The 14612-nt window shown below is 42.1% G+C and overlaps 2 protein-coding genes across 5 annotated transcripts in view; one reads left to right on the forward strand and one right to left on the reverse strand.

The window, feature by feature from the left end:
* Positions 1–13931, reverse strand: part of cdhr1a (cadherin-related family member 1a) — a 31356-nt gene extending 17425 nt beyond the window's left edge. For 3 of the 4 annotated variants that reach the window (XM_086093441.1, XM_086093439.1, XM_086093443.1), the window contains exons 1-3: positions 13902–13931; positions 13694–13816; positions 11608–12330 (exon numbers count right to left, since the gene is read on the reverse strand). The gene's annotated coding sequence lies outside the window, so the exon portion shown is untranslated. The remainder of the gene's footprint in view (positions 1–11607; positions 12331–13693; positions 13817–13901) is intronic. The other variant, XM_086093442.1, reaches the window with a different exon arrangement.
* On the forward strand, positions 765–10659 carry chst3a (carbohydrate (chondroitin 6) sulfotransferase 3a). Its single transcript, XM_086093200.1, has 4 exons — positions 765–1085; positions 5723–5884; positions 5966–6484; positions 7048–10659. Exons 2-4 carry the CDS (start codon positions 5724–5726, stop codon positions 7739–7741), a joined length of 1374 nt encoding a protein of 457 aa, XP_085949326.1. The 5' UTR covers positions 765–1085; position 5723; the 3' UTR covers positions 7742–10659.
* Positions 13932–14612: the final 681 nt, after the last annotated feature.

Consider the following 14612-nt stretch of genomic DNA (forward strand, 5'->3'; position numbering starts at 1 on the left):
GAAAAGCACAATTTGCTGACTATGCTCTTGACTCAAATTCTTGTACACTGCTGCTCCCTAGTGGTTAGAAATGGTTACCGTATCTTTTGCGTTTAGATACTGTATTGAATTAACTTCAAAATTGGGTTTGACTTCAATGCAACAGGTCCACAATCAATTACGAGTATAATTGTAGTAATAATAAAGTAGAAAGTAAAGGCAAGGCAGCTTTATTTGTATTTCACACATATCAGGCAAATCCATATGCTACTGTATTTTACAGAGGCAAAGAAATCACGGGGGGAAAAAAACAGGATGAAATGCTAAAAATATCAGCAAGAAAATTTTAAATATGAAACAAAAAATAACAGGGCAAATTACATTCCATTGTCAAATTCCAGAATAAAAACAAATCGTTAAAAAGGAAAATATTATATTTATTCGCCAACCTGAGTGGTCTGCAAATGTCATATAGAACTAAAAGTTCTTGAATATTGATACGTCGTCATTTGGTTTAGATTTCAGGACCGTTGTAATGTGGACCTTTTCCACGATAAATGAAAACAACATCAACAACAACCCACCCACAAAATATATATATATATATATATATATATATATATATATATATATTTAATTGAAGGAAAAAAATTAATGGGCTATGTGGTCGACTGTACTGTACAGTATATGTTGTTAAACCCAACCTGTTTATGTGTCTGCGCGTGGAAAGTTTTGGGGCGTGTCACGTGACTTTGGCCAACGGGACATTTCACGATTCTCACGCGCTCCATTCAATACACAGAAAGAGATGCGTGACAGAAGAAAAAAGTTCGAAGGACCGGAGATAGCTAAGTTTCTTTCTTTTTGACTAGGGGACTTTTAGGATAACATTTCGTGAGTCTTGGTCACAATTGGAGTTTTTAAATTGTATTTGTTATTTTTTAACTAATAATTGTTTTCTCCGGACCCGTGGATATTTCTGGGGTTTGCTCGTGTGTGGCTCGTGGATACAATGAGGCAGTGTGCGTCCTTGCCGGGGACAATGCAGCAAGATGCTGCGTGGATGAAGGTTCTCCCTCGACCACAGACAGAAGAACAACGTAAAGGTCGGTTAATATCAATTATAAACATAACCGAAATGCGTACGCCATTAACACGCTGTATAGGCCGATCGAACGGGCCCTTTTAAAACGTACGAAAAGGTACCATAACATTAACCATAATTGTCACCTTATTCACAATATACGTACAGTGGTAAAATGTAACGAGGGTGTGACAGTCGTGAAAATGTGGAGGTATAGCGCATGCTCATCAGAACGATGTTTCTTCATCTCGTTGACAGGTGTGTAATGTAACTCATGTTTTTTTGTTTTTTTTTACATTTGCTGCTGTACACTTTATGGCATTCAGCAATATTCATGAGTGTGCATTCACTGCATGTGTGGAAATGTGTGAAATGCTTCTATTCAGTAAGTACCCCCTCCCCCTATATGCTTGAATGAAATGGGTACCAGTACCACACTCATGCTCCCCCACCATGTTGTCACCATCATTTGCATGTATATTTAAAGGGGAAGCCACAAGATCCCCCAAATTTACTCAAATATGCTACATGCGCCCCCACCAGTCTAAACACGGCATTCTGATTAATATTGCCTTTGTAAAATATGAATTAAGCAGCAAAATGTGACAAAAGCATCTGCATCTGAATGAGCTCCCCGTTGCTTCAGCTGTCACATTTCCATACAGACTCAATGCTGTCCCATATGTGGCCTTGTCTGTGAGACATTCTATAGAGCTGAATGAGGCAGCCATTTTCCTACCAGAGAATTTTGTCCAAAAAATGTCTGCTAGCTTAATGCTAATGCTAATCCATAATGTCAAATGCCATCAATAGAATATTAGCATAAATGCTACAACAATTATGAACCTTCCAACAACTGCTACTGTATGTTAACACATACGGCATACTCACGTTCTAAAAAAAACAACAACACTGCTTTAATCCGTTTTCAAGCCTTTATTCGAGGTATGGCGTTAGCTGTTTACTGTCCAAGTATTGTGGCTCACAGAAGTCAAATCAAGTCATCTTTAGTTATATAGCGCTTCCAAAAAGCCGCAGTCTTATAGAACATACAGTATAACATAAAACAAAAATAGAACCAACAAACCCAAAAAATATAGACGTCCTTTCAACAGTTTTGACGTCACACACACGTCTGCTACAAGCATCGTTTGAAAATAGAGTGAAGTGGACTGTGCAGCAGCACAGGCACAACGCAAGTCCGCCGAGCTATTCACCCAACAGATTAAGCACCAGGCCCAAAATCCAGCAATGTGTAATCTGATCGGAGTAATGTTTCACTGGGAATATTTTGGGGAGAGTCATGCCAATGTTGCAAATGAATGGAATCGTGTTTAGCACACTTGATTTCACTTTGGCCTCACACTGGAGACCTGCTGGCAACAACTTGGGTCAGTAGCCGAGCTTGTGGCCCGAAGAGCTGGACGATCCGTTTCAACTAGCAATAATCGCGCCTCGGATAAACCTCATAGGCTACGATACTGTTACTTGTGGAGCTTCAAACTCACGTTCCTCAAATGTGGCTGGATTGTATGGCTAAGTCTTTATAACAAATTCAATCGCTAGTCATGGTCATGTTTTTTGTTGTTGTTGTTGTTTTTTGAAGAGCTCAGTATTGTTCATTCGGTAATGTCATCATCATTGCTCTCTTTTTTTTAATTTTGTAATTTTTTTTGTATGTGGGTGAGTATGTGTATGTGCGTGTGCGTGCGTGCGTGTATTCGTTAGTTCACCAAAAACCTATTAAAAAAATCCCTATTTTAGCAAAAAGTAGCTAACGGTGTTGTTACTGATTTGAACATATGACTGGATAGCCGACAGGCCGCCATTGCTCCTCCCGAGAAACGTTTTAGCGGCATACCGTCCTATAAGTTTACAGTATCCAAATGGGCTATATGCCACGGAGGAGGCGGGACTTCCGGGTTTTCACCTATCAACTTTGTTTCCGGTTTGTGACGTGTGGGCCTTGTGCCCCGCAATTGCGCGTTCCCGTCGACGGGTGCGAGGCTGCGAGTGTGTAGTGTCCGTCTCAGTGCCCGAAGCATTTGAGATAGCCGAGACGAGCGGGAGCGCCGGAAACGGCGCTGACGACGTGTAAAACCCGGAAGTCAGAAGTCCGTGGCATCTAGCCCATTGGAGAACATTTGAGACCGTACTTAGTAGAAAAGGCATCATTTCATGTCTTCAATTTGTTAAGCAAGAGGACTTCAGACATTTTAAGACACTTGCCTTAAATACATGTATAAATTATATGCTTAATGATGTTTACAGGAGGAATTATTTTTATTTTTAAATTAAAGAATTATACCTGTATTTCAACAAAAGATGATTCTGCCAAATCTAATATTGGGGTCGAATGACAGCAATAAAATAAAAAGGGGCTCTTCAAAGCAGCACATACCGTCCACTTGTTAAAAAAAAAAAAAAAGACCAGCCCTCCCCCAGCCCTACACTAAGACCTGTATCTGTCTAATCTGTACGTATACCGTATAGTTTATACAGTAGTCTGCTCACGAGATGGGAGGAGCAAGATGGCCGCCCTGTGGCTTCAACGGCTTGCACAGGCGTGTATGGGCTATCGGCTCTCCAGTCATACATTCAGATCAGTGAATTGGAAAGTGTTGCGTTCCACTAGAGCAGTGGTTCTCAACCCCGGTCTTGGAGTACTTCTATCCAGCCTGTTTTCCATGTCTCCCACAGCCAACACAGGTGTTTCAAACGCTCAGCTAATTGGCAAGCTCTGCATGAAGCTTGATAACGATCCTCAGCTGCGTTGGCTGTGGGAGACATGGAAAACAGGCTGGATAGGGGTACCCCAGGACCGGGGTTGAGAACACGAGAGCAGTGGTAGGGAACCCTGGTCCTCGAGAGCCACCGTCCTGCCTGTTTTCCACGTCTCCCTCCACCAACACACCTGATTCATGAACAAGATCGTTATCAGGCTTCGCTGATCATTTGAGTCAGCTGTGTTGGAGTAAAGAGACATGGAAAACAAGCTGGACAGTGGCTCTCGAGGACCAGGGTTCCTGAGTCCAAACAAACCTACATGGGAAATATTTACCATTGATGAAAAGAAAGGTGCAGAGAGACTAAAACAAATGTTATTCTCCGTCGTGAGGTCATCTATATTTCTTTTTTTGTTTAAAGGTTAACAAGCATAAGTCAGGGTAACGACCAATCGTGGCTGAGCTTGCGAACGTCCCATGACCAAGCTCAGACGGGTGAGCCGTGATTGGTCATTACCTGGTTCCCGAGCACCTGGGATGCCATTTTCAGTCGACAGGGAGTGGCAAAATGTGTTTTTAATGATACGTGGAAACTAATGAAGTTATCAAAGTACTTCTAGACAAAATATTAACTTTTTATTGCTGAAAATGGCTAAATGAGTCAAGCACACTTTAATCAAATTCTAATCGGAGAACACGCCCGATCAATGACGTCACTGTCGAGCCGGTTCGCGTGGCGTTCACACCCACTGAAGCGAGTGGTGTACATGCATGCAAATGCTACGTTCGAGCACAACGCTCAGAAGCGAATATTTGGACAGCCAATGAGCATCAAACTGTTATGCAGGCCACCAATTACGCCCAGTCTGGTCAAATGTCATAAAAGTCGCATACAAAGGGAGTTTGGACCGAAAGCAGGTTAGCTTAGTTCTAGCTAGCTTGAACGATGCTAGTACAACACAACTGGATGGATTTAAGATAGGAGCCAACAAACAAACAATAACAAAAAAAATACACCCCGCGTTCTGCTGTTGACCAAGGTATCTCAAGGGATGCTGGAGGTTAAAGAAAGTTAGTTTAAACTACAAATGAAAACCTTTTTGAACACTAAATATGAGTATAAAAGGGCACTCAACTTATCAATCATCAAATCAAAATCACTTCGAGTCCTCTTTCAGCACACACGCGGGGGCCAATTAATCAGTGCTTGCAGCTTCAATTAATTTGAATGAATTTCTTGTTTATCCAGTGACAGTTGATTTACGGTACCATCCCAGAAAAAAACAAAACAGCCAAGCCTCTAGTGGGAATTCACCTCTCAGTATTTCCACTTGTGAAGGCAGCCATTAATGCAATTTGTAGCGAGATGATAAACAGACTGATGTGTGTTTCTGCTTGAGCAAATAGTCCGAGTTGCCAAACGCTCCAGCAACTCCTGAATATGTAAAAGTGCGCAAGCTCCAGTGCCTCAGTCTTTGACGGTCGTGACGTATTAAAACTGAGATAATTGGGTGATGTTTACTTACAGAGCACACAAGCGCCCAACAAGGGCCTGAAATTTTTGTTTAATTATATACTTGAAATGCGAAAATTAATCATTCTCGTGACGGGTCCAAATCGCATGATGGGATATGGGAATATAGTCTATCAGATGCTCAAAAAGAAAAAGTTCAATTGGGGGGGGGGGGGGGGGGGTGGACAATGCAACTTAAAATTGCTGATGCAAAAAATACTAACTCACATATAATATCATCATGCAGCGCAACCACTTTTAATTAATTAATGCGCGCACATCCAAATATGGGGATAATTGTGTTGAAATCACAGCCAGCTTTTGACGGTGCAATGTCGATGCTATACAAGATGGATGGACGTTAGCTAATAATAAATGTTTATCATACTATTCTTGTTTCGTTTTTTTTTTTGGGTGCAGAATGAACCTGCAACCCGTGCATGTGAAGCCCCACATCGACTCTCGAGAATCAGAGTTGGCACACCAGGACTTTCAAAAAAAAATGAAGATCAAATATGCTGTTGTCTTCATCTTTATCGTGGCGTTGGTCATCATTGAAAAGGAAAGTAATATCATATCAAGGTAAGATTTACGTGCAATTTTGCATCTCAAACTTTTTACGCCTCTTAACACTTGCTTGCTAATTGTTTGGTTTCTCATCAGGGTGTCGGATAAAATGATGCAGAGGCAAACTCCGCAGCAGACAACGCAGTCTTCACTGGATTACAGCAACACAACACAAAACAACCCGACCGCGCTCAACATGCTGCTCTCCAAAGTCAATTCTACAGAAGAGCGTCGCACCAATCAAACGGAGGAGCAGGAACAACAGCAAGAACTTCCAAATGGTCGTAAGAACATATTGCTCATGGCCGCCACGAGAACAGGTTCTTCGTTCTTGGGTGAAATGTTCAACCAGCACGGAGAGGACATGTTCTACCTCTTTGAGCCACTGTGGCACGTCGAGCAAATGCCCAATAAGACAAAGGACAGCACTTTGTTGCAGGGAATTTATCGGGATGTACTCCAGAGTCTCTTTCTGTGCGACTTCGCCCCTCTGGAGAAGTTCCTCTCTCCCCCGCCCCAGGACCACGTGGCCTCGTGGCTGTTCCGCAGATATTCCAGTTTGTCGCTGTGTGAAGAGCGCGTCTGTTCCCCCGTCGTCAAGGAGGATTTTGAGAGGTATTGTTGATTTTGTAAAATTATAAAGGCCCATCCCATTACTTCCTCTTCACCCTGCACCCTTTGTCACGTTAATCTCTCCTCTCTCTTTTCTACTTCTTTTGGGGTTTCCTGCTTTTTTTTTAATTTCCTGGTGTTGCCATTACAGTACTTCCGCCATTACAGTACTTTTGCCATTGTGCCCGCCTGTGTTGCAGAGGGAGCGTGACCGTAGTAAGGGCGTCTTATCTTCGTGAAAAGGGACCTGCTGCCCTTGTCTGTAATGCTACCCCAACAGTTTACGTACAATTGGGAAACTCCTTTGTCCGTGTGAACGAGCATTCTTAAGGGGGGGGGGGGGGAGGAATGAGACGAGGGGTATTGGGATTGGGCCTAAAACTAGGAACTAGAAAACCGTTTGCTCTTGATGTAGGAAATCTCTTTTTTCCCCACTTAGACACTTGGTCCATACTATCTATAGGTCAGTGCTTCTAACCCGAATGACATGGCAAGAGCAATCGTTTACAGCTTTTTGGAAAAGAGCTCTCTTTAAAAATGGTCTAAAATTTGTGCTCTTGCTTTAGGTACCACTGTAAGAACCGGAAGTGTGGTCCACTCAACCTGACCCTCGCTTCGCAGTCGTGCCTTTCGAAACGATACCAAGTCATGAAGACGGTCCGCGTAGATCATTGGGAAACCCTGCAGCCTCTGGTGGAGGACCCTCGCCTGAACATCAAAATAATCCAACTAGTCCGAGATCCACGTGCCATAGTAGCGTCACGCATGGTGGCCTTCTCACGCTACCAAACGTGGAACTCCTTGACGTGGGACGGTCAGTTGCCTGAGAATGACGAGGAGGGGAAGAGGCTGCAGAGAAACTGTGACCACATAAGGTGGCTCGCAGAATTGGGCCTGAGACAACCTCGCTGGCTGAGGGGACGCTACATGTTGGTGCGCTACGAGGACGTCGCTCGCAACCCAATGCAGAAAGCCGAGGAAATGTACAAGTTCACGGGGATCCCGTTTAGCCCTCAAGCCCGCGAGTGGATACTGACGAACACCCAAACCGCGCAGGGCGCCAATGACGTCTACTCCACGCGAAAGAACTCGTCGGAGCAGGCGGAGAAATGGAGATACAGTATTCCTTTCCCACTGGCTCAGGCGGTGCAGCGACTGTGCGGACAGAACATGAAGTTGTTTGGTTACAAGTTTGTGGACAACGCAGAGATGCTCGTCAATAAGTCCATCAGCTTGAGTGAGGACAGGACGTTTCGTTAAATTTGTTCACTCTCTCTCCCAAGAGCCGTAAAGAAACCTCAAATCTATTTGACACGCTACAACTAATGCGTCAGCGTAGGTAAAGCTACCGTTAGCTTAATAGCATAACTGCCAAAGTCATTTTTTAACTTAATAACGAAACACCAATGTAATATGTGCTTGTTTAAAAATCACATTCTACTTTATTTTGTGGGAATTGTCATTAATCCAAATCATGGTAATCCGCAGAGGTTGAATTGAGGCAACTGTATATTTAGATAGAAATATATTTATTTATAAGCAGTCTGGTGATTTGATGTGTTTTCCTGGAGTTTTTGGGTGGTAAACCAGAATTGTACCGCCTCTGTAATAGGCACATTCAAAACAAAAACGAGCAGTCTGTACTAAATTCACCTCAACACTGAGCATGAATAGAAATGTTGTTACAGTTTTAGTATTGTGTGTTTGGTGAGAGATGAGAATGATTTTTTTCCCCTTCTCTTCTGCTTCCTTGCCATGTAGTGTAGAAAGTAAGTTGATATGGGCCGCTAAAAATGGACGACAGACCCCAAATAACCCCGGGCTGTATTTTGGACACCCCGTGCCTTACTGTTATTCCCGCTACTTGTGGGGGCTTGGTACTGAACACTGCTGCGAAATGCGGAAAAAAAAAAAAAATGGGAGGAATTTATCAATGGTGTTGGCTTCTTGTGGCATCAAAAGTAAAAATGCAGGAGTATTGTATTTCACAGACCAAAATGTATTTGCCCACATTTGGTTCTGTGCAACGTTAAAGAGCTGTATGGCAAAGAGAAATATTATGCGTACTGTGCCCACTCGGAAGCTAGTGCATGAACAAAAAGTGTATTTTTTGTGTGATTTATATGGATTATATCTAGACGTTCAGGGATGTGTGTTGTGTGTTGAAAATTTATAATAATGCTGTGATAGATGTGGTGGCCAAGAAAACAAAATGTGCTTTAATTTTTTTTTGACTCAGGTAAAGTGAGAGCTGAACTCAACCAAAATGAGAAATTCTCATGTGATATACAGTCTATGTGCGACGGAATATGAATATTTTCAAAGTACCGCTTTATAATTGTAAAGGGATTAAATTGTGTGTAGAAAGTTGGAGTCATTCCGGTAGCAAAACAGTTTAGTGTTTCTACCTCCTACAAAGTATCTTTTCGCTGTTGTAGCATTCCTACTAATAAACTGCTGTCTGTCCACAATGTGGATACAAATGGGTTTTGTAATTACGTTAAGACCTGGAAAGTTTTAAGACCTTGCAAAGTGAATTCGTAGATTAGTAAATATGCTATAGATGTTTGAAGATAACTGCTGAAAACATGCATGTAGGTATAGTTATACCTATGTAATATTAAGCTGCGGAATATATAACTTTTTTTTTCATCATTTCAGTTTGCCAGAATGTTTTGTTTGTGGCTAAAACAGGGCATCTACCCCACTATATACAAACGTGAGCGACTTCATTCACATTAGCGGCTGCCCGGCGTGTGCAGTTAACTAGCTAGCTAAGATAGCCAGAGAAAAACGCTGACTAGCAAGTGTGGGGGGAGTGCGTGGGGCGGTTTCAATATATCCCAGCCACCGAAGGCTTTAATTAGTTATATTTTAGTGCCTTAAACACGTGGCTAAGACTTTTATTTTCACTTGAAAGCTAATCAGTCTGATAATTAGCTTTCTGCTTTTATGAGCTGCACATTTCTGGATAGCTTTAGGAGACGATTTGAGTGTACAAACGTGGCCTATACGTCTTTAAGGGAAACCCAGGTGCTGTTTCCGTTAACTGTCCCTTTTTTGCCGGTGTATGAAGGTATCCACTGTGACTCAACGTCAATGGGCGCATTGTGTTCCCTCCGACTCTGCTGAAATTGCTCTTTTTTTACGCGAGTGAAAAGGCACATGCGTCGGACGTGCCTATATGCGAGAGCCTAAGCTTTCCTTGATTTAAAATGGGAACATGAAAGCATCGCAGCTGGTGTGGAAGCATTGAAAGACAAAAACGGGTACAGTGAAGTCACAAGGGAGCCGGAAACAAGTCATACAGTCAGTCGACTCATTTAAGTTTGGCTATTACGTTTTAAGTATGAGTGAGCTTGTTGTTCAAGCCTTAAAAGGTCAAGTGTGACTCAAAGGCTTGACTAACCCTCTCTTCATGTAGGCTAGGACTTTTATTTTTGACATTGGCAAAATATGTGCATGGAAAAGACTTCACCGAATGCACAGGAATTGCCATGGATCCCCAAAAAAGGCAGCGGGGCGGATCACCAGAGGGAAACAGGGAGCTCATTCAAGTCTGCATACTTTCTGCCTGTCCAATTGCCCAGTGGAGTGAAAGCACTTTCGAACCCACAGCTGTTGATCAAGATGCCCCCTTATCCCACCCCCACGCCGCTTAGATAATCACTCTAAAGGTTGAAGAATCACCCAGCCAAGCAGCAGATGTGTCCATCGTGTCGAAGAGGGGAAACAAGTCTTGGTTTGAATGCATAATGATTAAAAAAAATAAATAAATAATAAATGTCAATAAGCGTATGAATGTCACGCTTGCTTTGAATTGAAAAATACAGTCGTACAACTAATTTTGGAGTTATGGGAATTGTGTACAAAAGTCTCACAGATACGATGCTACTGGTTAAAACGACATCAAACATTTTCAGTGAAACTGTAGAAATGACCAAACAACAATAATCAAATATAATATTGCTAAAGTAATGATGTAGACATAATATGGTAGATATTTATATCATTTATATGTGATCTGTGCCTGCCTATATGCATACGATATTTGAGTTTTTGTGGAAGGATACAACAAAAAAAAAAAAAAGTGAACGAAATACTTGAAAATAGACTTCCAATGTAAATTCATAATTTACAAACCCAAATCTTAATTCTTTTTTTTTTTTTTAGCATAGTTTATTATGTATTTTTGTATTGCATATTTTACATCCTTCATAATAAAATTGTGCTATGCCTGCTTCAATGTGAAGGTTGTGATTAAGATGGTGAAACCTATGTTTGACTATTTTTGATTTGTTATTTTTGCCAAAATAACATGCGGATTGAGATTAGTGTTTGTTTTGGCCCTGCTTACTCAGGAGGAGACACTAAAACGAAAATACCTTCACTGTACCAACAGATAGACACAGTGTTCTTTTTATGCACTTGCACATTCAATGAGCGGACTTGTGCAATTGACGGGAAGGGAGAGCGGCAAAGGAAACAGGATGCAGTGGCTCCCAACTCACAAATAGGCCTCATCTGAGTCCCATCTATATTCCATGTCTCCTAAACACCACACAAATCTTCTCAAGTCATTTAACACCCTGCTAAGTGAAGCAGGGATTTGATTCTTTATACATCATAAATGTTTGAAGATAATTCCGTTGTTATTCAGCCAGTTTTATCACAAGGCCCATTTCTACAACTACATCATGCAGTTAGCTAGCTAGCTAGCTAGCTTTACCTCCAACTATAACTTCCATTTATGCCACAATTTACAGAACTGCTTGGTGTTTAAATTTAAATTCCTCAGCAAGGAGGTGGTGCTGTGGACGAGCCCGCCGCCAGTCTGATGGTTGATAAAAGTCTCGCAAGCCTTTTATCTTGCAAGCTAGCTGTTGGCTAGCACCTCTGGAGGTGGGCTATATTTCAGCCCCAAGAGGCTTTAAGTGCTGCTCTCTACATAACCTTCCAATCAAATTAAGTTGACTTGTAAAGGCGACGATCCATTCATTCAAGTTGAGTACTGTATCCCTCACTTTTTGTGAGGAGCATATATTTTCGGTGTCACATAGGGACCGGACAACCCGTGTTCAGTTCTCCACCTCTGGCAAACACACACATACACACTGTAGGCCTACCTTCCTTTGAGCGTATACTCCATCATCTTGGCCGCCCCCACTTGCAAGGTAAATAAATGCTGAGGTTGAGCAGGAACACTGAGTGGCCTCACATGCTTCCCCAGCTGGCCCTGGCTGACAGAGGCCTTGTATTTGGCTCCATCCAGATTTTTTTTGGGGGGGGGTTGAAACAGAAATGAGTAAATCATCAATTATTAATTCAAGGTGACAAAGGTCCTTTGCGAAAAGAAACATGTTAATACTATAATTCTTCCTTTTTTTTTGCGTGCTAGCTTGTGTAGCCAGCTAATCAGGAGATATTGAGTGCACCTGGGTCCAACCCACACACCTGTTGACAATTTGACTTGCTGTGTAAGACCCCCGTCCACACGAAAGCCAGTTTCAATGTATTCTCACGTTTCTTACCGTTTACGCCGTTTGTCCACACGATGGCGCGGTTTTCGGAGTTTGAAACCGATCACTTTTGAAACCGGGCTCCAGGGTGGAAAGATTTCAAAACGAGCCCCGTACGCTTCCGTCTGGACAACATTTGCAGGATACTCCTCCAGTGATGACGTAATGGTTGCAGCTCGATGACGACGCATTGTCGTACATAAGCAGCCTCAATATTTTGCTTCTTTATCGCCACAACAAGCGGTGTTGTACTTGAATCACCCGCCATTGTCACTTCTCCTGTGTTTGTCTTTTTCATGTTGTTTCGATACATGCAGAGCCATGTTTGTTCTGTAGATTGCAATAAAGTTAGAAAAAAAAAAGTGTTCGTCTTCTTCGCTTCTTCTTCTTCTTCTACGCTTTCTGTTAACTCCCTGTGGCTGCGCTACAGCGCCACTCCAAACTTGGCATATACATTACAGCCGTTAAACGTCCTAAGCGTCTTATTTTGGACACAGGCAAGTCTTAAAATGCTTCTGTGTGCACGAAATTTGTTTGTAAAACGAAGCCGGCTTTGCTTACATCTGGGCCTTAAAGGATTTTTACCCCCATTGTTGACTTTCTCTATTGTCTAACTTTATTTTGGTTGTGAGATTAAACTTGATTTCATTTTGGTTTCACTTAATTTTTCATTTGAATAGAATTATAACCTGTGGTCGGGCTGAAATGTATTATCCCAGCTTCCTTTTAAGGAAACATTTCCCCTAAAATAGGTTGAAAACTTCAATGTCTTTTATGTTTGTTTGTTTCTCAACCAGTAAATCTGTAAAATGCGTTTTGGGGGAAAATACAACAATAGTCATAAAAAGCAGAGTCTATGTATACAGTTCTGTGATAAAGTGACTGACGATAGTTAATGCTGACTTGCTCGTGCTTGTTGGTCCTGCAGAGGGAAGCAGACACCACAGCATGACGATAAATGCTATTTTTCAGTTTCCCCTCTTGTACTGATTTGCTTTCGCTTTGTCAACACGTGGATTGATGCAGAGCCGTCACAAGCCTCCATGGGGCCATAAGCAAAATTTGCCCCCCCCCCCCCCCCGAGGGGCAAAAGATTGTCAGTAAGGGGTGTGAACTTGAATGACTAAGAAATGCACGACTCTGAATAAGCCATAAGAAACATTCTATCTGTAAATTGACATGTATTTGGCAGAAAAGTTATTGTTTGGAAAAGATGCAGGGGGCCCTCAGCAGGTGTGTTATCTTATTTTTTTGGGCCTGCTCAAATGTTCACATATCAATGTGTGTTCAGTGCAGAAATGTCTGTACATGATGTGTTTTTTATGCTACCACGTGTTTGCGACGTCTTTGGGTGACTGCACACATGTGCAGGCTTAATTAACAGCACGATGCGTTTCTGCTTCCTCCAGAGCTCAATGGGACGGAAGTGGCAAAGATGTCCAAATCGAAGCGGGTGCAGGCTAGTAGCACTAATCCGCAAATAATGACAGCCAGGCTGGGTTCAACGCGGGACGCGTATAGACAATTTAGTCAATGAACCTAACATGCATGTTTTTGGAATATGGGAAGAAGCTGGAGTATTTTTGAGAAAACCCACGCAAATCTCAACTCTGAATCGTGCGAAGAAGACTTGCTAACCCCAAGCTTAGCATAGCATAACACAGATCAGTGTGTGCATGGGTTCAGGACTTACCAGTGCTTCATGCTAATCACATCTGCTTCAGAGTGCAACTTTGCTACAAAAAAAGTAGCTCCCACTTTGGCCTGTTTGCATCACTGACCACCAGGGGGGGTCATCACACCTCCCGGGCCGAGCCTGACGGTCACACGAACACAGGCATAAGCATTGTTAGCTGTCAGGTGGGCAGCAGCTGCCCCAGGGTAAATTCTTCCACACTCACCTGTATCATTTGTGTCCTCACTACTTCCTGTGTTGGTTCAATACAATGGAGGGGGCTGGACATAACAGCACCTGCAACATTCTCATTCTGTCATTGTGACAGAGAGACTGGAGAGTAGCAATAAAAGACAAAGACACCATAAATAAACTAAGTAGAGTGACGCCTTAAGGTGCGAGTCTTACCAATTCACACTATTTCTATTCAATATCACCTGTTCTCTGCTTTTGGGTTTTGTGAAATGCCCTAAAATGCTGCCTAAACTGTGGCCAATAGTCCTTAGAATCCACAAGATGGCGCCAAAGCCTTGTATAATAAACCCTAAAATGACCTTTGTTAACGTGACTCATTGCGACTGAGAAATTATAATAATTGTTACGGGATGCTTTTCACAAAAAAAAAGAAAAAAAAACTTTAAATAAAAGAAAGAAAAAAGAAAAATGATTGTATATAAAACAACCACATAGTTTAGCTGTTCAGTCCGCTAGCTTAATGCTATAGCGCTAAGTAATATTTACTGTATGGTTTTCATCATTAAAATACACAATTGATTTTTGGGGGAGGAGACTGGAACAGATTTATGGCTTTTCTATTCATTTTAATGAGATTATTTGAGACAAAAGTGGGATTTAATTTATTTTTAGGGATACTTTCATTAATGCAAACACATAGAAAGTTCTAGTGTGCGTCATCTAACCTCCAGCCGTCCTCCCG

This window comes from Leptonotus elevatus, chromosome 13, assembly GCF_054856555.1.
Source record: "Leptonotus elevatus isolate MCC_2025b chromosome 13, RoL_Lele_1.0, whole genome shotgun sequence".
Taxonomy (NCBI): domain Eukaryota; kingdom Metazoa; phylum Chordata; class Actinopteri; order Syngnathiformes; family Syngnathidae; genus Leptonotus; species Leptonotus elevatus.